The following is a 19791-nucleotide window of genomic DNA, read 5'->3' as shown; positions in this document are numbered from 1 at the left end:
TCATATACTATCCATAATCAGTACCTAGTTATGATCAAATTCCTAGTAATGCAAAGGTGAAAAAATTACTTAGATAGGCAACTCATATGTTAGTGCTAAAACAAAACCCTTAATTGGACTTACAGAAGAAGCATTCAACAGGAACAAGATATGGTCATCTTATAGTAGAAACTATTATCATAGTTTGCAACTCCATTTAAGTTTTTACTTTTTTTTTTTTGAGAAAAAAAAAAGTAAAACTCTATTTAAGTTTTACTTCCTTCTTCTGGAACTTTCTCGCCCACTGATTGCCAATAACCATTATTACCCCGATATCATTAAATGCTTAATAATGGCACTTTTATCATATGATGGCCCATTATGTTGTTTAATCATCATCATCTACGCTTTGTCCCAATTATATGGGTCAGCTACAAGAATCCTGTTTTGCCATTTTGTTCTGTTAAGTGTCCTTCCATTGTTAAATTATGAGCCCTTAAATCATTCCTTACTACCCCAACCCAAAAGCAATTGACTCAAAAAGTAACATCTTTTCACATAGATATCTGCTCTAATATTTCTAAGGCACAGTAAAAGAATTATGGAGATACTATATAGGGATACCAATATCCTTGAAAGATCCCAACAATTTTGGTTGAGATACCCACAAAGTTATAACATCAATAAAGCCAAAGAAACCAGTTAACATGGCAGAAGAAAAAGAATCCGATACAACAAATTTAAATGTTTCTTATTAAAATGGATAAAAGAAATGTCATTTCAATCTTCCCAAAGATTTTTACAGCGAGCTACAAGGTATTTGTCATATAAACAAAACAATGATAAAATTTATATCATTCTGTCAGTAATAATAACAAATTTACATTGTCAACCATTTTTTTAATGGTCTAATCATTTTTTTACCAACTATTGTGTTTTGTTCTTTATGCTCATTCTCATTCTAGTGTGTTTTATGGAAATTGAATTCAGTGAGGACTTTTTTTTTTTGGTAGAAAAATTCAGAGAGGATGGAGAGAAGAAAATTACAAAAGTTCCACGGGGAAGCTAGCTGTCCAAACCTCACATGGAAAATGTGGTAGATGGGGATGAATTTCCCTTTTGATGCTCAGTCTTAACAAGTTATATGTCCAAGTACCACATTCTTCTTTTCCTCCCTCAACTCCATGGGCTCTGTGTATCACTGCCTGAAAAGAAGTCTAACAAATTCAGAGCATGACCACTTGAATATTCACAGATGAGAGGAATGAAGCAGTAAGATAAAGCTTGAAAGACAGACTGCTGGAATTGAAAAGTTCCCCATTCTATATTTCTATTCAGCTCATCAATTTCAATCTGTAAAATAAATCATTAAAAAATAAAACAATAAGGAACCATCTAGAAAAAAGTTAATCACCAAAATATGAGAACATTTTTCTCCTTCAATTTACATTTGTAAACATGTTTTTCTTTTCACTTATTGGATATGGAATGAAGGTGAATATATGTAATTCTCACATTATTCATATGTGCATTAACCTAAGTACTTCCCTCCAACTAGGTGTTTTACAGCATCCAAAGGGAAGACCTTGGAGATTAAATATTGAGAAAAACAGAGAATGTATAAAAAATATAGCAAAGCACAAGCATTATGAATAAGACGGGCATCAAACAGAAGAACTAGGATCCCATTAAAAACTATTTGAATTTATAGATTTTCAAGCTCTATGAGGTTAGGGAGGACACAGTATACATCTCAATCCTTCAGACTTGGCCAAATCATCAAATATAATGCTAATCTCCTTCAGTACCCCACTCAAAACAGTGTCATCCAATGACGTTGGTAGAGCTTTCAATAAGTAGCAAGAAGAGTCTTAATGAGATAGACCTTCCAAGTCAAACAAAAAGATCCATGACTTCTGCCTTAGTCAAGTAGCCCTGATCAATAGGACCACCGCCAAACCAACAGTCAAAGTGTTATGGTTTTTCTTCTTCCTATCTGTGCAGTAGAAGCATCCAGACAATGATGTCTCACCCATTTGATGCCCAAAGACCAACTCAACATGGCAATATACAAACACTACTTAAAATAAAAGCAAATATATCTCCCCTTTGAGATAGTAACAATAAATTTCCTTGATAGTAAAGAGAGATATGCACATAAAAGGATGTCCTATGATATACAATATATGCACTAAAAACTACATCTATTACATACTTAACTAACTGTAATGTGTCAAGCCAAGCCATTTAAACCTTTAGGACTGCAACATTTCACCACACTTCTGCAGCCAACATCCCAGTGGCTCTCACGCTGGCAATGGGTAGTCCTTTCCCTTTGGTGTCTCTCACTCTGTTACAGGTAGCAATTCTTTTCCTAGGTATCCGTTTCCATGATTCAAACTCCATACATGGGGTAGGCTCTGATACCAATTGTTATGCAAGGTTTAAAATGTCGATGTCGGTGGAAATGTTGGTCATCCAAATATAAGAAACATGTCGGAAATGTCAGAAATATCGTATGGAAATATTGTAAAAATTATAGACATGGTGGAAACATTGTAAAATATGCAAAATATATAATGATATTTTATGAAGTGATATAAGAAGCATAGGCACACCTTTTTAAATTATTATCTTGTTCCAAATCACTAAACAAAGCTAAGAAACTAAGGTTATAGACAAAAGAATATGTTCTGAAGTTGCCCTGTAAACCATTCAGAGCTTCATGATAGAATGAGTTAAAGCAAAATTTGAACTCATAGAAAATGTACATGGTTGTAATAGATCAACCAAATAATCTACTACACAAACAAAAAACTAATATTTAACTTCATGTTTGAAATGAATATTGAGCTAGCTCGAAGGTGTCACCATGTAAGTTAGGTGGACAACAACTTGTTACTTCACATGTTTACAATATTGTCACCAACTTATGTTATAACACTATCTCTTGTACTCCACATAGTACTACTGGTAGTGTTCACTAGGGGATGTGTCGATTCTAGTAAAACTTCATGTCATTACCCATGGAAGTGGAAATGGAAATATGTTGTGGAAACTATCTCTTGTACTCCACATAATTCTGGTAGTGTTCATTGGGGAAATGTCGATTCCAATAAAATTTCGTGTCACTACCCATGGAAATGGAAATATGTCGTGGAAATATTAGGGAAATTAGGGACATTTTAAGCCATGTTGTTATGTTCTAAACCAAATATGCTAAAAGCCCTAGGACTATTGGAACATGTCAAGCCAATCCATTTAAACTTTAAAAAAGTAACAGCATCCCCAATTGAATACTTAATTTGGCATGCTATCAGTACACACAAATGTCCTTTTCCACCTCCAATGTTACAAAACTATCAGTTATCACATTAACATGTCCAATCTCTGGTAGTCCATCTATTTTTAACTTACACTAAGGACAATTATTGAAATCTCATAGAGGTAATGGATGAGATTCCATAGATGGCCAAGGAGGAGAGATGTAATGTCTTGGAAACCAGACTTTGATGAGGAGAAACAAGACCTTGACCTTAGTAGAGTTGGCATCTCCAATAGGATGGGTAATTAGAAACTAATAATTCTTTCATCCTTTCACTCACATTAATGGAAATTCCTGCAACTCGGGTCGGCCTGGGGTTACCTGAGGATCTTCCATAAAATTATAACCTCACATGGGTGGGTAAGACTTCAGAACTACCACAAGGCTCCTTTGTCAATGACTAAATTCCTTGGATGTCAGTAATGTACCCAAGATCCTCATCGTATAATATGTGATTCAACTCAAAATCTTTTTTTTTTTTGTTCAAAGTTCAAAGAACACATTCCATATCATCTATATCATCCATGCCTTATCACAACTATATGGGGTTGGCTACATGAGTCCTATTTCACCAATCCACTGTATTTAAAGTCATATCCACTGTTAAATTATTAGTGCTTAAATCATTTCTTACTACTTCTAGCCCCTTCAATGTGTAATAAATCACTTGTTCTAACTGGTACAGTTGGTGGTCTTCTATGCACATGCCCAAACCATCTTAGTCTACTCTCTCTCATTTCATCACCTAAGGAAGCTACTCATATGTTCCTACAGATAACTTCGTTCCAAATCCTATCCTTTCTAATTTTTCCACCCATCCATCTTAGCATTCGCATTTCTACAACATTCATTTTCTAGATATGTTGTTTCTTGACAGCTCAATACTTCACTCCATACAACATAGCTGGCCAAACAACTATCATTTTCTGAATAGTTATGTCATTTGAAGCCATGTCATTAAATAAAAAAAATTGTATGATTGATGGAAATCGCTTATTTCAGCAGATTATATATACTGGAAATGAACTAGGCCAGCAATGTATTAGAACATTTGGGAGGACAAGATGACAAGATGCAAAAGTTCTTAATGACATAATCATATAAAGATGGAGGAGCCTCAAGCTATCATTGACACAATCATTATACGGGTAGCTCATTGGGATTTCTTGCTAAGATGACAAATTTTGGTTAATAATGCCATAAAAAGAAAGTCACAACAGCAGGTTTCCCTCACCATGGTACTATGAAACTAATATTTGATGAATGTTCTATGGGAAATTGGGGGCCATCAGTATGAATGGAGATTTGGGTCTTATAGAGACATTAGTGATGATATACTATTGATCTTCTCAGGATGAAAAGGGCAAAGGAGAGTCACTGAGAGCAGAGATATCATAACTTGTTCAAGGACTAGTGTGTTTTGCCTCAGGTTGGAAAGGATTGCAAGTTGAAGGATGCTCTCAGGTTATTGTGGTAGAGTAGATGCTATCTCACTGAAGGGCTCCGAGCTCCACGATAGCTTAGAAGCTTTATTAGAGAGGCCAAATCCTTGGATTCGAGAATAAACAGCTCGTTCAGGTGGACCCTAAGATCTTCTATTCAGGGGTAATCATAATTCTCTCTCTTTCTCTCTCTCTCTCTCTCTCTCTCTCTCTTTGTATTGTTGTCTGATAAACTGTTTGTGTCCCTTTCCCCAACTCTTGGGTGTAAGGGTGTTCTCTTTCTATTATGAATTTCAGCCAATGGATCATTTTGATCACAAATAATAAAGTAGCTTGGCTTAAAAGTTTCGCTTTTGTCCCCTTCTTTTGTTGTCTCCACTGGCATTTGTGCTAAGAGCCTCTAATACGCTAGCCCTTTAACCAGATTATTGTTGTTTTCCCAACTCTGTACAATCAAACATCCCTACGCTTTCCCCACAATTTAACTGCTCACTCTCATAAATACATTTAAATCTAGTAGCTTTCTATCAATTCAACTATTTACTAATTACTATAGTTGATCAAAGAGAATAAAAGATTACTGTTCTATAATGAAATTTTACAAGTCAACTCAATAAAGGAAAAAGAAAAAGAAAAAACAAATTCCTGATTTCGTGTCCTTTCTACTTCTCAGTCACTCAAACACCAAATGATTCATAACCATTGAAATAGATCTGTGACGAATACAATGTGTATCAAAGGCGAGTTTTTAAGGGAAAGAACATTAGAGACGATTATAAGAAATATGATATGACCCTTTTTTATATCGTTTTTCCCTTAAAAAAGCACAGGTAGAATAAAAGAGACGTACCTACTTGCAGACGAGAGAGCAATGAAGAACAACGACACAATCAGACTGCGCTAAGGTACGAGGCCCGAATGTGAATCATAAGTTTTCCTTTCTGTCTTTTCGAGGTAGTGGATAATGGGAATTGCAGATTTGATTTTGATCTTCTCCCTTTCCAATTTCTGTGTTTTTAGCTCCTCTCACGTCTCATCCCCCTTCGCCGGCAACACCCCTGGACCGTCCACCTTCAGTTTCACCCGGAACCAATAACGAGATGAATCTGACCATAAACCTGAATGAGATTCATTACATATATTCGGTTGATCTGGTTACCTGTGTTCCCGGTATCATACTCGAACCCATGGATGAGATTCATTACATATATTCGAATATTCGAATTAAAAATCAAAGCCCAAAATTTTGTGCGATGGGCCTATTCCCGGCCCAACCCTGAATTATCCAATATAAGAGAAAAGAGAAAAGTCTGATACATCGAAACTTTGCGCCATTTTCTATTTACCAAAATGAAAAAATTCAATCAATCGGACAAGTAGGCTCCATCTCACTCGATCGGACGGTGTGCATTTTCCAGAAAATAGGATGCCGAATTTTTAGGGTTTTCTTTTTAATTTCCCCATCTCTAATCTCATGATCGGTTTGCTTCTTGTCTGACGACCAAGTAGGCTCCCTGTTTTCTTTTTTTTTTTTTTTTCCATTTTTTCCATCTCTCTCCGTTTCTCTGTTACAATCTCTCTTCGATCGCCGAGAAGATGGTGAAGGGTCCCGGACTCTATTCCGACATCGGCAAAAAGGCCAGAGGTTTACATCTGTTCTCTACGTTTCTCATTTATTTTCTGCTTCTAGTCTGTTTTCTATTTTCCATTCTCAAAATTTTTCGCATCTTATTTTGGCTGCAGATCTTCTTTACAAGGATTACCAGAACGACCACAAATTCACACTGACTACTTTCACTTCCGCTGGAGTTGTACGTTGGTTTAATGGATTAACAAAACTAAGATTTCTTTATTCAATTTTATTATCCATTCTAATTTATATGGTCGGATGATTGATCCATTCAACTTATTCATTTCTCCAATTAATATGCTCCGGAAATGAAATTCGGTCTGAGGTTGATAACTTGCGCAGAATTGCAAATTTATATTGCCATTTTTTCCCTTGCTTGTATGTCCTTTCAAATAAGATTTCTATATTTCACGGTTTCTACTCTGTATTTTTCTAATGTTTGTCTCGAGCATTGATATGAATTTTTTAATCGTCACCTTTAATGGATCAATAAAGTTACACATCTTGTTGTTAATTTTTTCTCTGCGTAAGTTTTTTCCCCGTATTTCCGCTTGATATATTCTAGAGAATGCTGTTTTTGTTGCTTTTGCAACATATAGCAATGCCTGTTCCATATATGAGGGATTTTCTGGGAGGATTTTGGTTCGCGCTAAACATTGTGTTTCTATGTCTCGGTTTCAAAAGATTCAAGGAAGTCACATGGATGTGATTGTTAAAGGAATAAAGGATGTTTCGCTTTTTTACTATTCTCTTGTTTCTATAATATCATTTGTCATTTTCTTGTTATGCTTAGGCTGGGATAGAGGAATTTTTGTTTTTATTAGTGAATGATCCGATCATTAGACGCTGAGGGTTGTTGTTTGCAAAGCTTGGTAAAAGAACTTTTGCTTCCTCCTCCACCTTCCTTGGTTGTGATTTTGAGTCAGAGAAACTGTTCAGGAACTGTTAAGTTCTTTCTTTCTTTTTCTCTTGCACATAATTCTTAATTTTATGTCAAGTTTTAGAATTATAAATTATTAGATGCCAAATGACAGTTTGCAAATCAAAAAGCCTGAGTTTATTATTATTTATTTATGACCTCACTTTTTCTGTTTTTCATCTGCAATGCTCATGGTTGAGTAGCTGTAATGTGAACTTGGTTATGTGTTAGATGGTTGAGAAGAACTATACTTTGCTCTCGTGTCTCTCTCTTATTTGTTTATTTTTAGAGAGTGGTCGTCTATGGTTTTAATGCAAATCACTGATTAGTAGATCTTTCATCATTATTTGCTCCACTTGTGCCCTTTTAAACATGATAAGTTTTCGTTATGTGTTTTGTTTGGAGTGTTAGATTTATTACAGAGGGGAGACCAACAAATCCTCATGATAGTGCTTAAAATAGATTAATTGGTTTCCACTATATAACATACATTTGTACATTGCTATCCTGGAAATACAATCTCTGTTTATTTTGTTTAGTGAAGAAACTACCCTGTTTTGTGTCTTATGTTCTGTGCCCTACCTTTTTTGTCACGTATATGTACTTTATTTTGCTCATGTGGTCACTATATTCCTTTTTGGTATTCACATTGTAGGCTATTACTTCAACGGGACTAAAGAAAGGGGAGTTGTTTTTGGCTGATGTCAATACTCAACTGAAGAACAAGAACATCACAACTGATGTCAAAGTGGACACTAATTCCAATGTAATCCATTTAAGCATTTCTTAATTAAATTCTTTTATAAGTTTTTGTTCATTCATATCCATGATTGTTAATTGTATGGTTACATATCCATAATCTGCTTGATATGTAGATGATGCACACCTTCTGGAACAAACTTTAATTTGGGAACATGGAATAATAAAGTATGCAACTATGCTGCTTTTTGAGTCTATAGTTTATACTGCTTTTTTCATATTCTTTTGAAAATTGAAGTTAATGAGCGGTCGATTTTGCTTATACTTTTACCACTTGGTGGATGTGGATCCCCTTTATGCTTTCACATAGTGGATGTGGATCCCCCTTAAAGGTGGTAGTTATTATGTCCATGCCCAAATAGTTCAGGCCGTACCAGTGAAACTAAATCTTGACTTGTGCTGAGGTAATTCCATAGACTCTTAAAAAAATTGAAGTAATTTGTATCAATAAAAAAACATCGAAATAATTAGTATTAAGATCTCAGGCTGAAAACTAGGTCATCGCTGAAGGAAAGTAATTTTTTGCGGAAATTACTATAAGTTCTACTGCTCTTTTTTCTGTTGTCCCGTACATCAATGAAAAATTTTATCACTGGTTTTTCATTAACTCTTTTAATATCAAAGATGCAACTCTCAATTTATATTAAGGCAATTATTTTCTTTGATGTGCCATGTCATATCAACAGCACATTGGAACCCAATTAGTAATTGAGTTGTAATTTTTTACAATAATTAATCTGATGATTTAACTTAGCTTTTCCTTTTTTTCTCATGATAATATTGCCAGGTTTTTACAACCATTACTGTTAATGAACCTGCACCTGGACTCAAAACTATCGTTAGCTTTGTTGTTCCTGATCAAAAGTCAGGCAAGGTGAGGAATTATTTATCCTTTAATTATTAGTTCTTGTATCAGCGTTTCTAGGCAACACTTGTATACTCTTTCACTTCAAGGTACAGTTAACAGACAAGTTATGATGTTTTGGCCTTACATGGATTTGGGCCTATTTTCTTTCACATTTTTTTGACAAGTACAGAATGCTAAACAAAAGTTGCAATCTATTTTGTGGCTCCGTTGTATCTGACAGTGGCACACAATAGTGTATACTGCAAATTTGTAATATTTAACTACTATTCATATTTAATGCATTTGAGGCTGCAGTGTGATGTAAATTTGAAGTTTGGTGGTTATTAAACAGGCGGAACTGCAGTACTTGCATGACCATGCAGGCATCAGCACGAGCATTGGGTTAACTGCAAGCCCAATAGTTAACTTCTCAGGTGTGGTTGGAACAAGTGCTGCCTCCATCGGGACTGACCTTTCCTTTGACACCTCAACTGGAAAATTCGTTAAATACAATGCTGGGTTAAGCTTTTCCAATGCTGATCTCATTGCTTCTTTGACCTTGTGAGCTTTCTCCTTTTCTATCTTCATTTTGCCTCTCCTTCTGGCTACTCGGTTGAAACTTGTTTTAAGAAAGGTGGAACCCCAATGCTTTTCTGGGTATGGCAAAACTGAAACTATAGTCCTCTCTGGTGCATTAACTGTATTTGAATACAATGTGGTTTGTGTCCACTGGAAACAAACCAACCAATCCTAATTGTGAAATGACTCATGCTGTTTTTTGCCATATGGCATGAGGAAAACCGCTTCTTGTTTCTTGAAATTGTTTGTCCTTGATAGAATGATGTTGAGCGTAAAATCTTGGCATTTCTGCAACCTGATATGGATGTGAAATCACAGGAAATATGGTCTATGTTCGTTCTGATCCAGTGATGATTAGAAACAGAACGAACGCGTGAATAAAATACCGAATGTTATGTATTCCAATAAACATATGTTTTCTAGCTGTGACTGATTTGTATCATTTGGTTATCCAGGAATGATAAAGGTGATAAACTGACTGCTTCCTACTATCACACGGTTAGCCCTCTTACCAATACAGCTGTTGGTGCGGAGATGACTCGTATCTTCTCGAGCAAAGAGAACACTCTCACAATTGGAACACAGCATGCATTGGACCCCTTGACCATGGTGAAGGCTCGGCTGAATAGCTATGGAAAGGCTAGCGCACTCATCCAGCATGAGTGGCGGCCCAAGTCATTGTTCACCATATCCGGAGAAGTGGACACCCGGGCCATTGAAAAGAGTGCAAAAGTTGGACTGGCCTTAGCTCTGAAGCCTTAGAGGGATCAATCCTTTTGTAGAGGGAATGGAGGGGTTAAGAAGAAAGGCTCCCATCGCACCAACCATGACCATGGTGGAAAGCAATAAAAGGTAGGCAGGAAGACCAGAGCAACGTGGGTCGATTTTCGCCGCCAGCCCAAGTTTGTTTTTCTTCGAGGCTTTGTTTTTGCTTATTCGGTGGCCACGGGTTGTATAAATAATTCTAGCTAGGTGGCATTAATTCTGTATTCTTCCATCTCCCCATGGGCCATGGCTATGGAGTATATATAGCCAGATGTTTTACTTTGAATTTTGCGTCATGTTTATTTATATGCTATTTTCACCCGATTTTGAAAGAATCACAACTGTGTAAGGAACTTGGCACATAGCGTTTAGCAAGATTTGTTGTACTTGCAGTACATGCATGTCCGGCCTGCATGGAATCAGCAACTAAGGGTCTATTTGGTTCGTAGTCACTATCAGAATTCTCTGGAATCAGAATCGGAATGGTCCATGGAATCAGCAGGAATAGGATTTCATTCTCAAAGGAGGAGCAGGGAATGATCATTCCTTCAAGTGGGGAATGCTATTTCAGTAGGAATGGGAATGTGATTCTAATTTTATCCAATCAAATAGTTAGAATCGGAATAGCTCATTTCGATTCCAATTATAAACCCCTATTCCCGTGAACCAAATGGGGCCTAAGATACATCCAATCAAAAGAAAAAAAAAAAACTTATTGATGGTGAAATTTTTTTTGGGGGGCTTCTAGGAAATTATTTCAAAAAAAAAATTATTAGAATGGAATTATTTCATCAGTCTGCCGGTAGGGTTGTGAGAACCGATTGTTTGCCACTTGCTTGGAAAATGGATCGAAGGCATTGTAGTTCTCTCATTACAAAAGGGTTCAAAGTATTGACATGTATTGGCCAATATGTGTCGTATCAGGAGCACCTAATACACCCCTATAAAGAGTGTATTAGGGTTTTGATCGGTTCAGGGGGTGAAAGAGCCTTAAACCGGCCCCCCTGAATCGGTTTTGAAAAAAAAAAAGTAAAACAAAGTACCAATACTGTATGATGCGCCCCTACCGGCATATCGAGCGTATCAATATTTAGAACCCAAAACATTCATCTATATGGCTTCATCTCCAGTCGAGGGCCCTTATTGGGATAAAACAAAGCAGAGAGGCTTGCCAGACCTGTAGCGATGCAGGATTTTGTGTACCATATGATCGATCTATTGAGGATTCTTGCCATTGAGTATTGATCGTGCTGATTTTATGAGGTTGAGTGGTTAAAAAAGAATTTGGAATGATTTTGTTTCTCGGAAGATAAAAAATTTAGAATGATTAAAATCTAATATGTAGATTCCTTTGAGCCAATCATCCCAATTTCAATGTACATCTTTTTTATTAGGGTAAATCTATGATGTGGGAAAGATATGGTATGAAAATAGTTTTGACCAATCAAAACCCACTCATGAATTTTGATAAAAAAAAAAAAACCTTATTTGCTACCATGTTTATGATTCTTTCCACTTTATCGGTCAGTTGTTTTTCAAATATCATATATTTTTCATATCATAGTGGCACCCTTTAATTTGATTCAAATTTGATTGATTAATTATTTTAGGTAATTAATAAATATACATAATAAATATTTTATTTATACAAAAAATATATATATAATTAAAATATTATATATATATATATACATTACATAAAATATCTAAATATTTTACATACATATAAATTAAATAATCATTCAAATTTAGATATTTATAAATTCGAATCAAGTCATCTCCGAATTCTATTCGATTATGTTGAATTTCAAATTCAAAATCAGATTTTCAAATGCGATTGACACCCTACTATAGATTGTTTAATGCCATCCACAAAGCTTTGGTGTTTTCACAACCATAGCTGCTAACCCAATCTGCAAAATAAAGCTAATCAAACAATCCTACAATTGCAGTCGAAAACATTTCTCATAGATCCTTTATCACCTTACTGGATTCGAGTGCCAATCCCTACATTGACGAGGCCACAAAGCCCCAATGAGATGAATGACCTAAGGTGAAAAAAGGCTTGGTTAACATGATGGTGATTGCCATGCTACGGTCCAAGCAAAATGCATGGACCAGTATGCTAATTACTAGTGTTTAGGAAACCAAACCGTACCAGACCGGCTGATCAGACCAATTGAATAGACCAGGACCCTAACCAACTTGGTGACACCCCAATAATCGTATTTTCTAGAAAACCGGTTAACTAGCCAGTTTAACTAAAAAACCAATAATCGTATTTAACAAGACTTAAACCCATGATCTTATTTTCATATATTATTTAATTATCATTAATTTACTTTAATTGTATTAATTAATGACTCTTTATTGTACATATTATTTTATCATTCACATATTTAAAAAAATATAAATTAAAAGACTTGAACCTTAGTCATTTGCTATATTAAAAATTGTAAAATATATTAAATATAAATTTATATGACCTATAAAATATATATATATATACCAAGTTCGACCCCAGTTAAACCTCTATGCCCGGTCCAATTGCCTGAACATTGCTAATTACTAAGACTGAAAATATTGTTGGACACGTAACATGTAGATAATATGCTGACCATCATCAAGGTTGGAAGTTACATGCATCCCAAGTATTCACAATGCCAAAAGAAAAAAAAAAAGTAGTTAATTTTTCTTTTACATCCCCACTCACACAAAGAAAGAAAAGAAATAAAGAAACAAAGAAATAAATCATATCAAACCATTATTCTATACAAATTCTGAAAAGACAAACCCAGGTACCGAGAAATCCTGTGTAGACAAAAAACAAACCGTAGTTCTAATGTTGATGAGAGGATGCCTGAAGTAGTCCATCTCTTATCTGGGTTGCTATATCACGAACCGCCCCAGGTCCATGTGGGATGAAAACTGCGGAGGATTTAGAGGCAGCACCGATTTCCTTCATAGTATCAAAATATTGCGTGACAAGAACCATGTCCATAACATCTTTCGCCGTGGTTCCTGGCACATTGACTGAAAACCCTAGCACACTGTCTCTCAGGCCATCCACAATTGCCTGGCGTTGACGAGCAATACCCAAACCCGACAGATACTTGGACTCGGCTTCACCCTCAGCTCGTTTGATTTGTATAATTTTCTCTGCCTCTGCCTTTTCATTTGCTGCCACCCGCAACCTCGCAGCTGAAGAGTATTGGACAGTCTCAGTGAAATATAAGGCTAGGCATACAGGGCCTGAGCCCATCGCTTTACATGCATACTTAAAAAGATCTTGACCTAAACATTCATGCCATACCAATCTTACTAGTCTACATGATTGGATTAGTTTTATAATTTGGCTTGGTGATCAAAGAAGGGAGGCATTTCAATCGTTTTCCAAAATTCCTTATAATTTGCACAATAACCAGGGTATAAGATACTTCTTGGATATCCCTTAAATATCCAGGATTATGGAAAGACTCAAGCCCTGCAAAATTAGCAAGGAAAAATTGCTTTCTTACCAGCATTAATTTCATTCATTGCCCGCTTTACATGTTCATCAGGCTCTATGTCAACAATTAGTGTTTGTACAATCTCATACCCATAAGCAGACATAGCCTGTAGACCAGAACAGGTTAATTGAGTTTTAGGCATGGGATCCAGAACAGTAGAACAGGTTACAGTCTATAAACTGTTTTGACTAACTGGTACCTTTTCAAGTTCTTCTTCCACAGCTTTTGCAATTTCATTCTTCTGCTCAAAAACATCATCTAGATTGAGCTTTGGCACACTTGCTCTGATCACTGAATATATGGGAAGATCAATACCAATTTGTAATTCTCAAAATTAAAATATAATGGATACTAACTAGTAGCTAGGACCACATATTGGCGTGCATATATTTATGGCATTCAATTTCTTGAGCTTTTGGTGCATACCATCAAAAACATAGGCCTGGATTTGGATTCTTGTATTGCTTAGTTTATAGAAGGCATCACTTGCCTTGTTAGCTAGGGCCCGGTATTGAATTGATGCCACAACATTGACAAATACATTGTCCTGCAAGATGAATGACAAGAATAGAGACCAATCATCTGAGTGCAGAGAAAGAAGCATGAGTTACATCTGGCATACCACACAGAAAAAATCCAATATTTGAAATTCAAGTCATGTGATAAGAAACTAAAGGTGGACAAGGTTATCCAGAAACAACAAGGACACAGCTGGGCAAAGTGACAGATAAAATCCAATAATCAAAACTTGTGTCTGAACTGACACAGCACACCTGTACAGGTCTCTGCTTATGATAGGGTTGGAAAATTCTAGTTTGGCATATTTGATGCTTCTCTTGATGTAAATTATTCACATGTTTGTGGTTTGCAATTAAATAAAAACAAGTACAAAGATGCCAGTGGTAGAGCTTGATTGGGAACTAAAGACCGAACAGTAGTCCATCAGACAAAGAGTCATCACAAAGTGAATCATCTAAGAACTTTTCTTTTTATGGTAAATATAAAAGAAATTTAATAAAAAGGGACAAAGTTTGCGCACAAAATAAAAGCATACTAAACAAAAATAAAAGTTTTTACTACTTCTAGTTCCACTAGCATTAACATGAATATTTAGTAGAATTTCACTTATCATAGACATAAACAAGCTGAACCAAGTTTGTGCAGTTCAGCAGGTGGGGTTTGACAAGCGGATGGTTTGCAATTCATTGTATGTCTAAAGTGTATGATGTAGAAAAGATGATACAAGGCTAATAAGTAGTACGAAAAAATAATAGAACAAGTCTTTCTGTTCCAAAGGCTTAGTTTGGGAAGAGTACAAAATAAAAACATGTAAAGTACAAATACAAGTTTAGAAATACAAAATACAAGGTTTTATATTGTACACATTTGTATTTGTACAGTTGTCTTCCCAAACTGAGCCACTGGAGAAGATTTTAGAATAAAATCACCTAAACAACCAAATAATAGGCAATCTGGATCATGGATTAATATCAATAAAAAATGGACAAACCTTTGTCTTGGTCTCACACTTCACATCTAACTGTTGCAACCTTAGAGAGAGATGTCCAGCCAGTTGACTCCCAAGGAACCAAGGCATACAGTGGCATCCTGGCTCAAGTACTTCATCAAACTTTCCAAATCTCCCCTTGATGGCTACTGTGGATTGCTCGACTTTTATGCAGCAAAAAAGATTACCCATGTTCCCAACTCTAGTATGATCCATAAAGGTTGATATCAACAATTTATAAGAAAAGTTAGTAAGCAATTTTAAGAAGATTAACCATGCTTCCTAACTTCTAGTATAATATACTTAGTAAGGGTATAGCTTGCATAATTATGTTCTGTATAAAAGATATCCCGCATGGCTTGATTGTCTCTAAACTCTTACCCTTATCATGAGCAAGTTACTGTTTTTACTTCCATGGGATTCAGTTGCAGTAAGAAAAATGACAAGAAAATGCCAAATGCATAATGATCAGAAAAATACAAAAAACACAAACAAACAACCATTATATAAGTTTCCAAGGGCCCTTTAACCTATGTTTTGAAAAAAGAGCAGGAAATGCTAAGCATCTCCTACAAACAAAAGATTTCCCAAACCATCAACCCCCCATCTTCTTTGTGAGAGAAAGGAGCCATAGACAGATGCATGCACCTTTCAACAATAAAATGAAAAAAGGAAATTAAAGTAATCAAAAATCCAAACCAGAACCTATCAAGCTTTCTTATTAAGTTAAAAATAAATAAACAAACACATAAAATTAGTCGACATCAATAAACGGAGTAACTTGCCTGAGCCCTGTCTCAGGAAACGAACACTAGAGGGCGAGAGAAGAAACGAAAATTAGTGCGAGAAAGTACCGGGAGCGGCACCTCAAACAAGACAAATATATAGACTTGTAGAGAGACTCAAATTAGAGAAAAAAATCTTTCTTAATTCTTATTACCAATTATTATTTATATTTTTTAGGAATAATTTGATTTTTTCAACAATGAAGGAGTAGTTTACTTACGCTATCGGTGGGTGCCAAATATTTTTACCAAAAAAAAGAAAAAGTGGATTGCTAACTATACAATATATAAACTATAAACATGTCACCTTCTGAACTGTTCTCCCTGTCGCATCAAACCTGTGTTCAAGTGTAAAATCCCCCCCCCAACAAAAAAAAAAAGTTTAGACTTAAGAATATCTAATTAATAAATTATTTACTATTTTACAGTTACAGAGAAAGAAAGTCAGTTGAACCAGATAAACTCAAAGGTTGCGTTTACTTACGCTATCGGTGGGTGCCAAATATTTTTACCAAAAGAGAAAAAAAAAGTGGATTGCTAACTATACAATATATAAATTATAAACATATCACCTTTTGAACTGTTCTCCCTGTCGCATCAAACCTGTGTTCCAGATGGGGACTCTAAAAAGGAAATTTAAGTGTAAAATCCCCCCCCCCCAAAAAAAAAAAAAAGTTTAGACTATTATTTACTATTAATAAATCATTGGATTGGATATTTACATATTATATATTTTATATAAAATAACAAAATAGCCCACTATATGCAGTAATCAAAGCAAATACATACAGTCATATATTAAAAGTCAAAACACATTAGGTGCAAGGTTATTTCACGAAACACATTAGAAACAAGAACAACAATGTAGAGATGCAAGGTTATTTCACGAAACACATTAGAAACAAGAACAACAATGTAGAGATGCAAGGTTATTTCACGAATCCGAGAAAGAAAGCGTTGGCTTAGGTTTTGCGATCAATTTCACGGAAGCCGTTGATCAAAGAGGAAAAGGACGCACTTAACTTATCACCAGACAAGTTATCCGTTCAGAATTCCGTATTAGTTGCAAAGAAAACCACTCTTAAAGTTCAATGTCGTGATCCGAAAGTAAAACAAAAAAATCCACTCCGTAATCTAAAATAAGGTAGCTGAAAACCTAGAAAGAAAACAAAGAATAATAAAGTTGACCTGTTTATGGGTCCAGATTGGATGGAAAGAAAACAAATATCTTCGCGCGCTTGCTTTCTCGATTGAGTTTGGATATTTGAACCCGTCACTTCCACTACCACTTCCTTCCTGAATATTTTTCTACCTACCTCCCTTGAGTTGAGTGGAAGAAGATATTTTCCCCCTTCTCTCTTTCTCAGTCTATTTATTTTTCTATCCACCAATTGCCAAAGTTCTCTGCACTCTGTAGACGGAATCCATCGCTTCTGCGAAATTCCCGCCCTTTTTCCGTCCGATTGCCGGAGCATATTTTCAACGAAGTTGGAGAGAGAGAATCAACGATAATGTCATGAGGGGTCCACAGAAGAAAAGTCAAATCGAAACAGTGGAGATCACTTCGGTGAAATAGCGACGAAAGTGCATGGCGAATTCTGAATTGGTTATACTATTATCAAAAAAAAAAAAAAAACTGAATTGGTTATAATAATAAAAAAAAAAAGGTGTGACTGGTGAATGGTGATCCTCCCATTTGGAATTGGACTGGGTCCCATTATCGCATCATCACTTAACCGGACAGCAATCAAGGCATATTGTTTGTCACTATGGGTTGGCATGCTGGACAACAAACGCAACCTCGTGTTAGAACGAAGACCGGATCTGCTCTTCACACCTGGCGCCTTACACGCACATCAATGTATGGGAACATCTCCCGTACTTATTAGTTATTATTTAAGGGAGATGTTCTCAATGCACAGTGGATTTGTTCCTCCTAAATGGGTGCCTCACAAGCACATCCATAGTGTATTAGGAACAACTCCCGTGAATTATAACTAATAAGTAGGGAAAATGTTTCCAATACATGATAGAATGTGCGTGTGAGGTGCCAGGTGTAAGGAGTAGATCCGGTCTCCATTTGTGAGGAGCAGATCCCGTTATGTTCAAACGGGCCTTGTACTGAAGCCAATCTCACCTCACTTTGACTAGGGGGGGTCGACTTTGTCAATTTGGAAACCGGATTCGGTTAGTACAAAGCCCGTTCAAACAATCATTATGACCTTGCATTGGGAATATCTTTCCATAAAATGAAGCACAAAAGTATGGAGATGTTCCTGATGCAAGGCTGTTCGAATGCTGTTCGAACAGGCCTTGCACTGATTGAAGCCAATCTCATCAATTTGGCCATAACAAACCTTTCAAACTCTATATGCTTGGGAGTTCACGTCTACACCCCACAAAAAGCATCCCACAAATTCCTTGTAGCATATCCCAATTGGTATGAACATCTCCCACTGAAAAATTTTGAAAGATGTTAATGTGTTCTAATACACTTCACAAAAGCGTCCTACAAATTCTTCATAGTATATCCTAGTTGGATCCTCTGGTGGGAGACCAAATCTGCTCCTCACACAGGGCGCCTCATATAGACCTCACAGGCACATCCCATCCATCATGCATTGGAAACATCTCCCGTGAATAAAAATATATAAGTATAGAAGATGTTCCTAATGCATGATAGGATGTACCTGTGAGGTTGGTGTGAGGCGCTCTGTGTGAGGAACAAATCCTGAACGGAGTCCGAAACATCTCCATTTCTTAGTATTGTTATTTGTGGAGAGATGATCCCAATACACAGTGGGATGGGACTGTGAGCTTAGTACGAAGTTTACAAATCCTGATTCTTGGGTCTTGCCCTGCATTTTTACAACAAATAAAAATAAAAAACTAAATTGCATATAACTATCTTATATTTTGGGTAGTTTCACTTAGGGCCCTGATTTTTTAAATGTATCTCTTTAGTACCGAACTTTCAGAATTATACATTTAAGTCGTCTATTAAATTGATGTTATGGAAATGGGTAAAATTAAGAGTGCAATCGAGCTGAGTCAAGCGGAACTTTTACATGTCTTAGCTTAGTTTGACTAAAAAATGAAAATATTTTTTATATTTTATAAATATATGATATATTTTTATAATATATAGTATATTATTATATTATATATAGAATATAAAAATATACTTTACATATATTACAGAATATATCTTAATATTCTATAATATATGTATATATGTATGTATATGCTAATTGAGCCAAATTTACTCGCTTTTGAGCTAAATTTTTTATTGGCCAAGATCAAGTTCAAATAATTAACCAAACTTACCTTGAGATTTGAACTTGAATAGAATTAAACTTGTTCAAACTATTTGATCAAAACTCAGTTCAATTGCAGTTATAGGCAAAATTTACAAAAAATGCCCATATATTAACTTTTATTTTATTATTCATCTTTCTTCTACTTTTGGGCTTTAAATACAAATCAATGACGACAAAGTAAGCAATTGAAAGTGAGACTATCCCTAATCAACAAATCGGGGTGAGTTTACTTTGCTGTTGCTAGTATGCGCCCAAAATTCAAAGGTGGAGGAAAGATAAACTAAAAAAAAAATCAAAACATGGGTGTTTTTAGGTGCAGATTCTAATTTATTTTTGTTACAAATTTTACCCTTTTTTTTTGCATTACAAATGAAAGTCCTCATTTGGAGAGTCCTTTTGCATAGGCTATCGACTTTTTAGAAATC

The 19791-nt window shown here is 35.6% G+C and overlaps 2 protein-coding genes and 1 long non-coding RNA gene across 3 annotated transcripts; 1 reads left to right on the top strand and 2 right to left on the bottom strand.

Moving 5' to 3' along the window:
- Positions 1–709: 709 nt before the first annotated feature.
- LOC104586737 (uncharacterized) lies at positions 710–5736 on the bottom strand. The gene is made up of 2 exons (XR_733506.2): positions 5597–5736; positions 710–1184 (listed from the first exon to the last, which is right to left on the bottom strand). It is a non-coding gene; the product is annotated as an uncharacterized LOC104586737 (long non-coding RNA).
- A 508-nt stretch (positions 5737–6244) lies between these two features.
- LOC104586738 (mitochondrial outer membrane protein porin of 36 kDa) lies at positions 6245–10580 on the top strand. Its single transcript, XM_010244062.3, has 6 exons — positions 6245–6391; positions 6490–6557; positions 7951–8061; positions 8842–8928; positions 9254–9462; positions 9936–10580. The coding sequence occupies exons 1-6, from the start codon at positions 6343–6345 to the stop codon at positions 10240–10242; spliced, it is 831 nt and encodes a 276-aa protein (XP_010242364.1). The 5' UTR covers positions 6245–6342; the 3' UTR covers positions 10243–10580.
- Positions 10581–12845: 2265 nt separating this feature from the next.
- On the bottom strand, positions 12846–17613 carry LOC104586736 (hypersensitive-induced reaction 1 protein-like). Its single transcript, XM_010244058.3, has 6 exons — positions 17235–17613; positions 15265–15463; positions 14181–14301; positions 13954–14045; positions 13764–13860; positions 12846–13446 (listed from the first exon to the last, which is right to left on the bottom strand). The coding sequence occupies exons 1-6, from the start codon at positions 17519–17521 to the stop codon at positions 13085–13087; spliced, it is 1158 nt and encodes a 385-aa protein (XP_010242360.1). The 5' UTR covers positions 17522–17613; the 3' UTR covers positions 12846–13084.
- Positions 17614–19791: the final 2178 nt, after the last annotated feature.

This window comes from Nelumbo nucifera, chromosome 4 (genome assembly GCF_055504915.1).
Source record: "Nelumbo nucifera cultivar China Antique chromosome 4, China Antique-T2T, whole genome shotgun sequence".
NCBI lineage: Eukaryota > Viridiplantae > Streptophyta > Magnoliopsida > Proteales > Nelumbonaceae > Nelumbo > Nelumbo nucifera.
Note: the sequence above shows the minus strand (reverse complement) of the source record. Positions and strands in the feature narration are given on the sequence as shown.

What these genes read in the sequence shown, in the direction of transcription:
- LOC104586738 (XM_010244062.3), top strand. Translation starts at nt 6,343, where the DNA reads ATGGTGAAGGGTCCCGGACTCTATTCCGACATCGGCAAAAAGGCCAGA. An exon ending in CATCGGCAAAAAGGCCAGAG is followed by an intron (nt 6,392 to 6,489) that starts GTTTACATCTGT and finishes TTTTGGCTGCAG; the next exon opens with ATCTTCTTTACAAGGATTAC. An exon ending in CTTTCACTTCCGCTGGAGTT is followed by an intron (nt 6,558 to 7,950) that starts GTACGTTGGTTT and finishes TTCACATTGTAG; the next exon opens with GCTATTACTTCAACGGGACT.
- LOC104586736 (XM_010244058.3), bottom strand. Translation starts at nt 17,521, where the DNA reads ATGCTCCGGCAATCGGACGGAAAAAGGGCGGGAATTTCGCAGAAGCGA. An exon ending in CAATCTGGACCCATAAACAG is followed by an intron (nt 15,464 to 17,234) that starts GTCAACTTTATT and finishes GGATCATACTAG; the next exon opens with AGTTGGGAACATGGGTAATC. An exon ending in AATGAATGAAATTAATGCTG is followed by an intron (nt 13,447 to 13,763) that starts GTAAGAAAGCAA and finishes AATACTCTTCAG; the next exon opens with CTGCGAGGTTGCGGGTGGCA.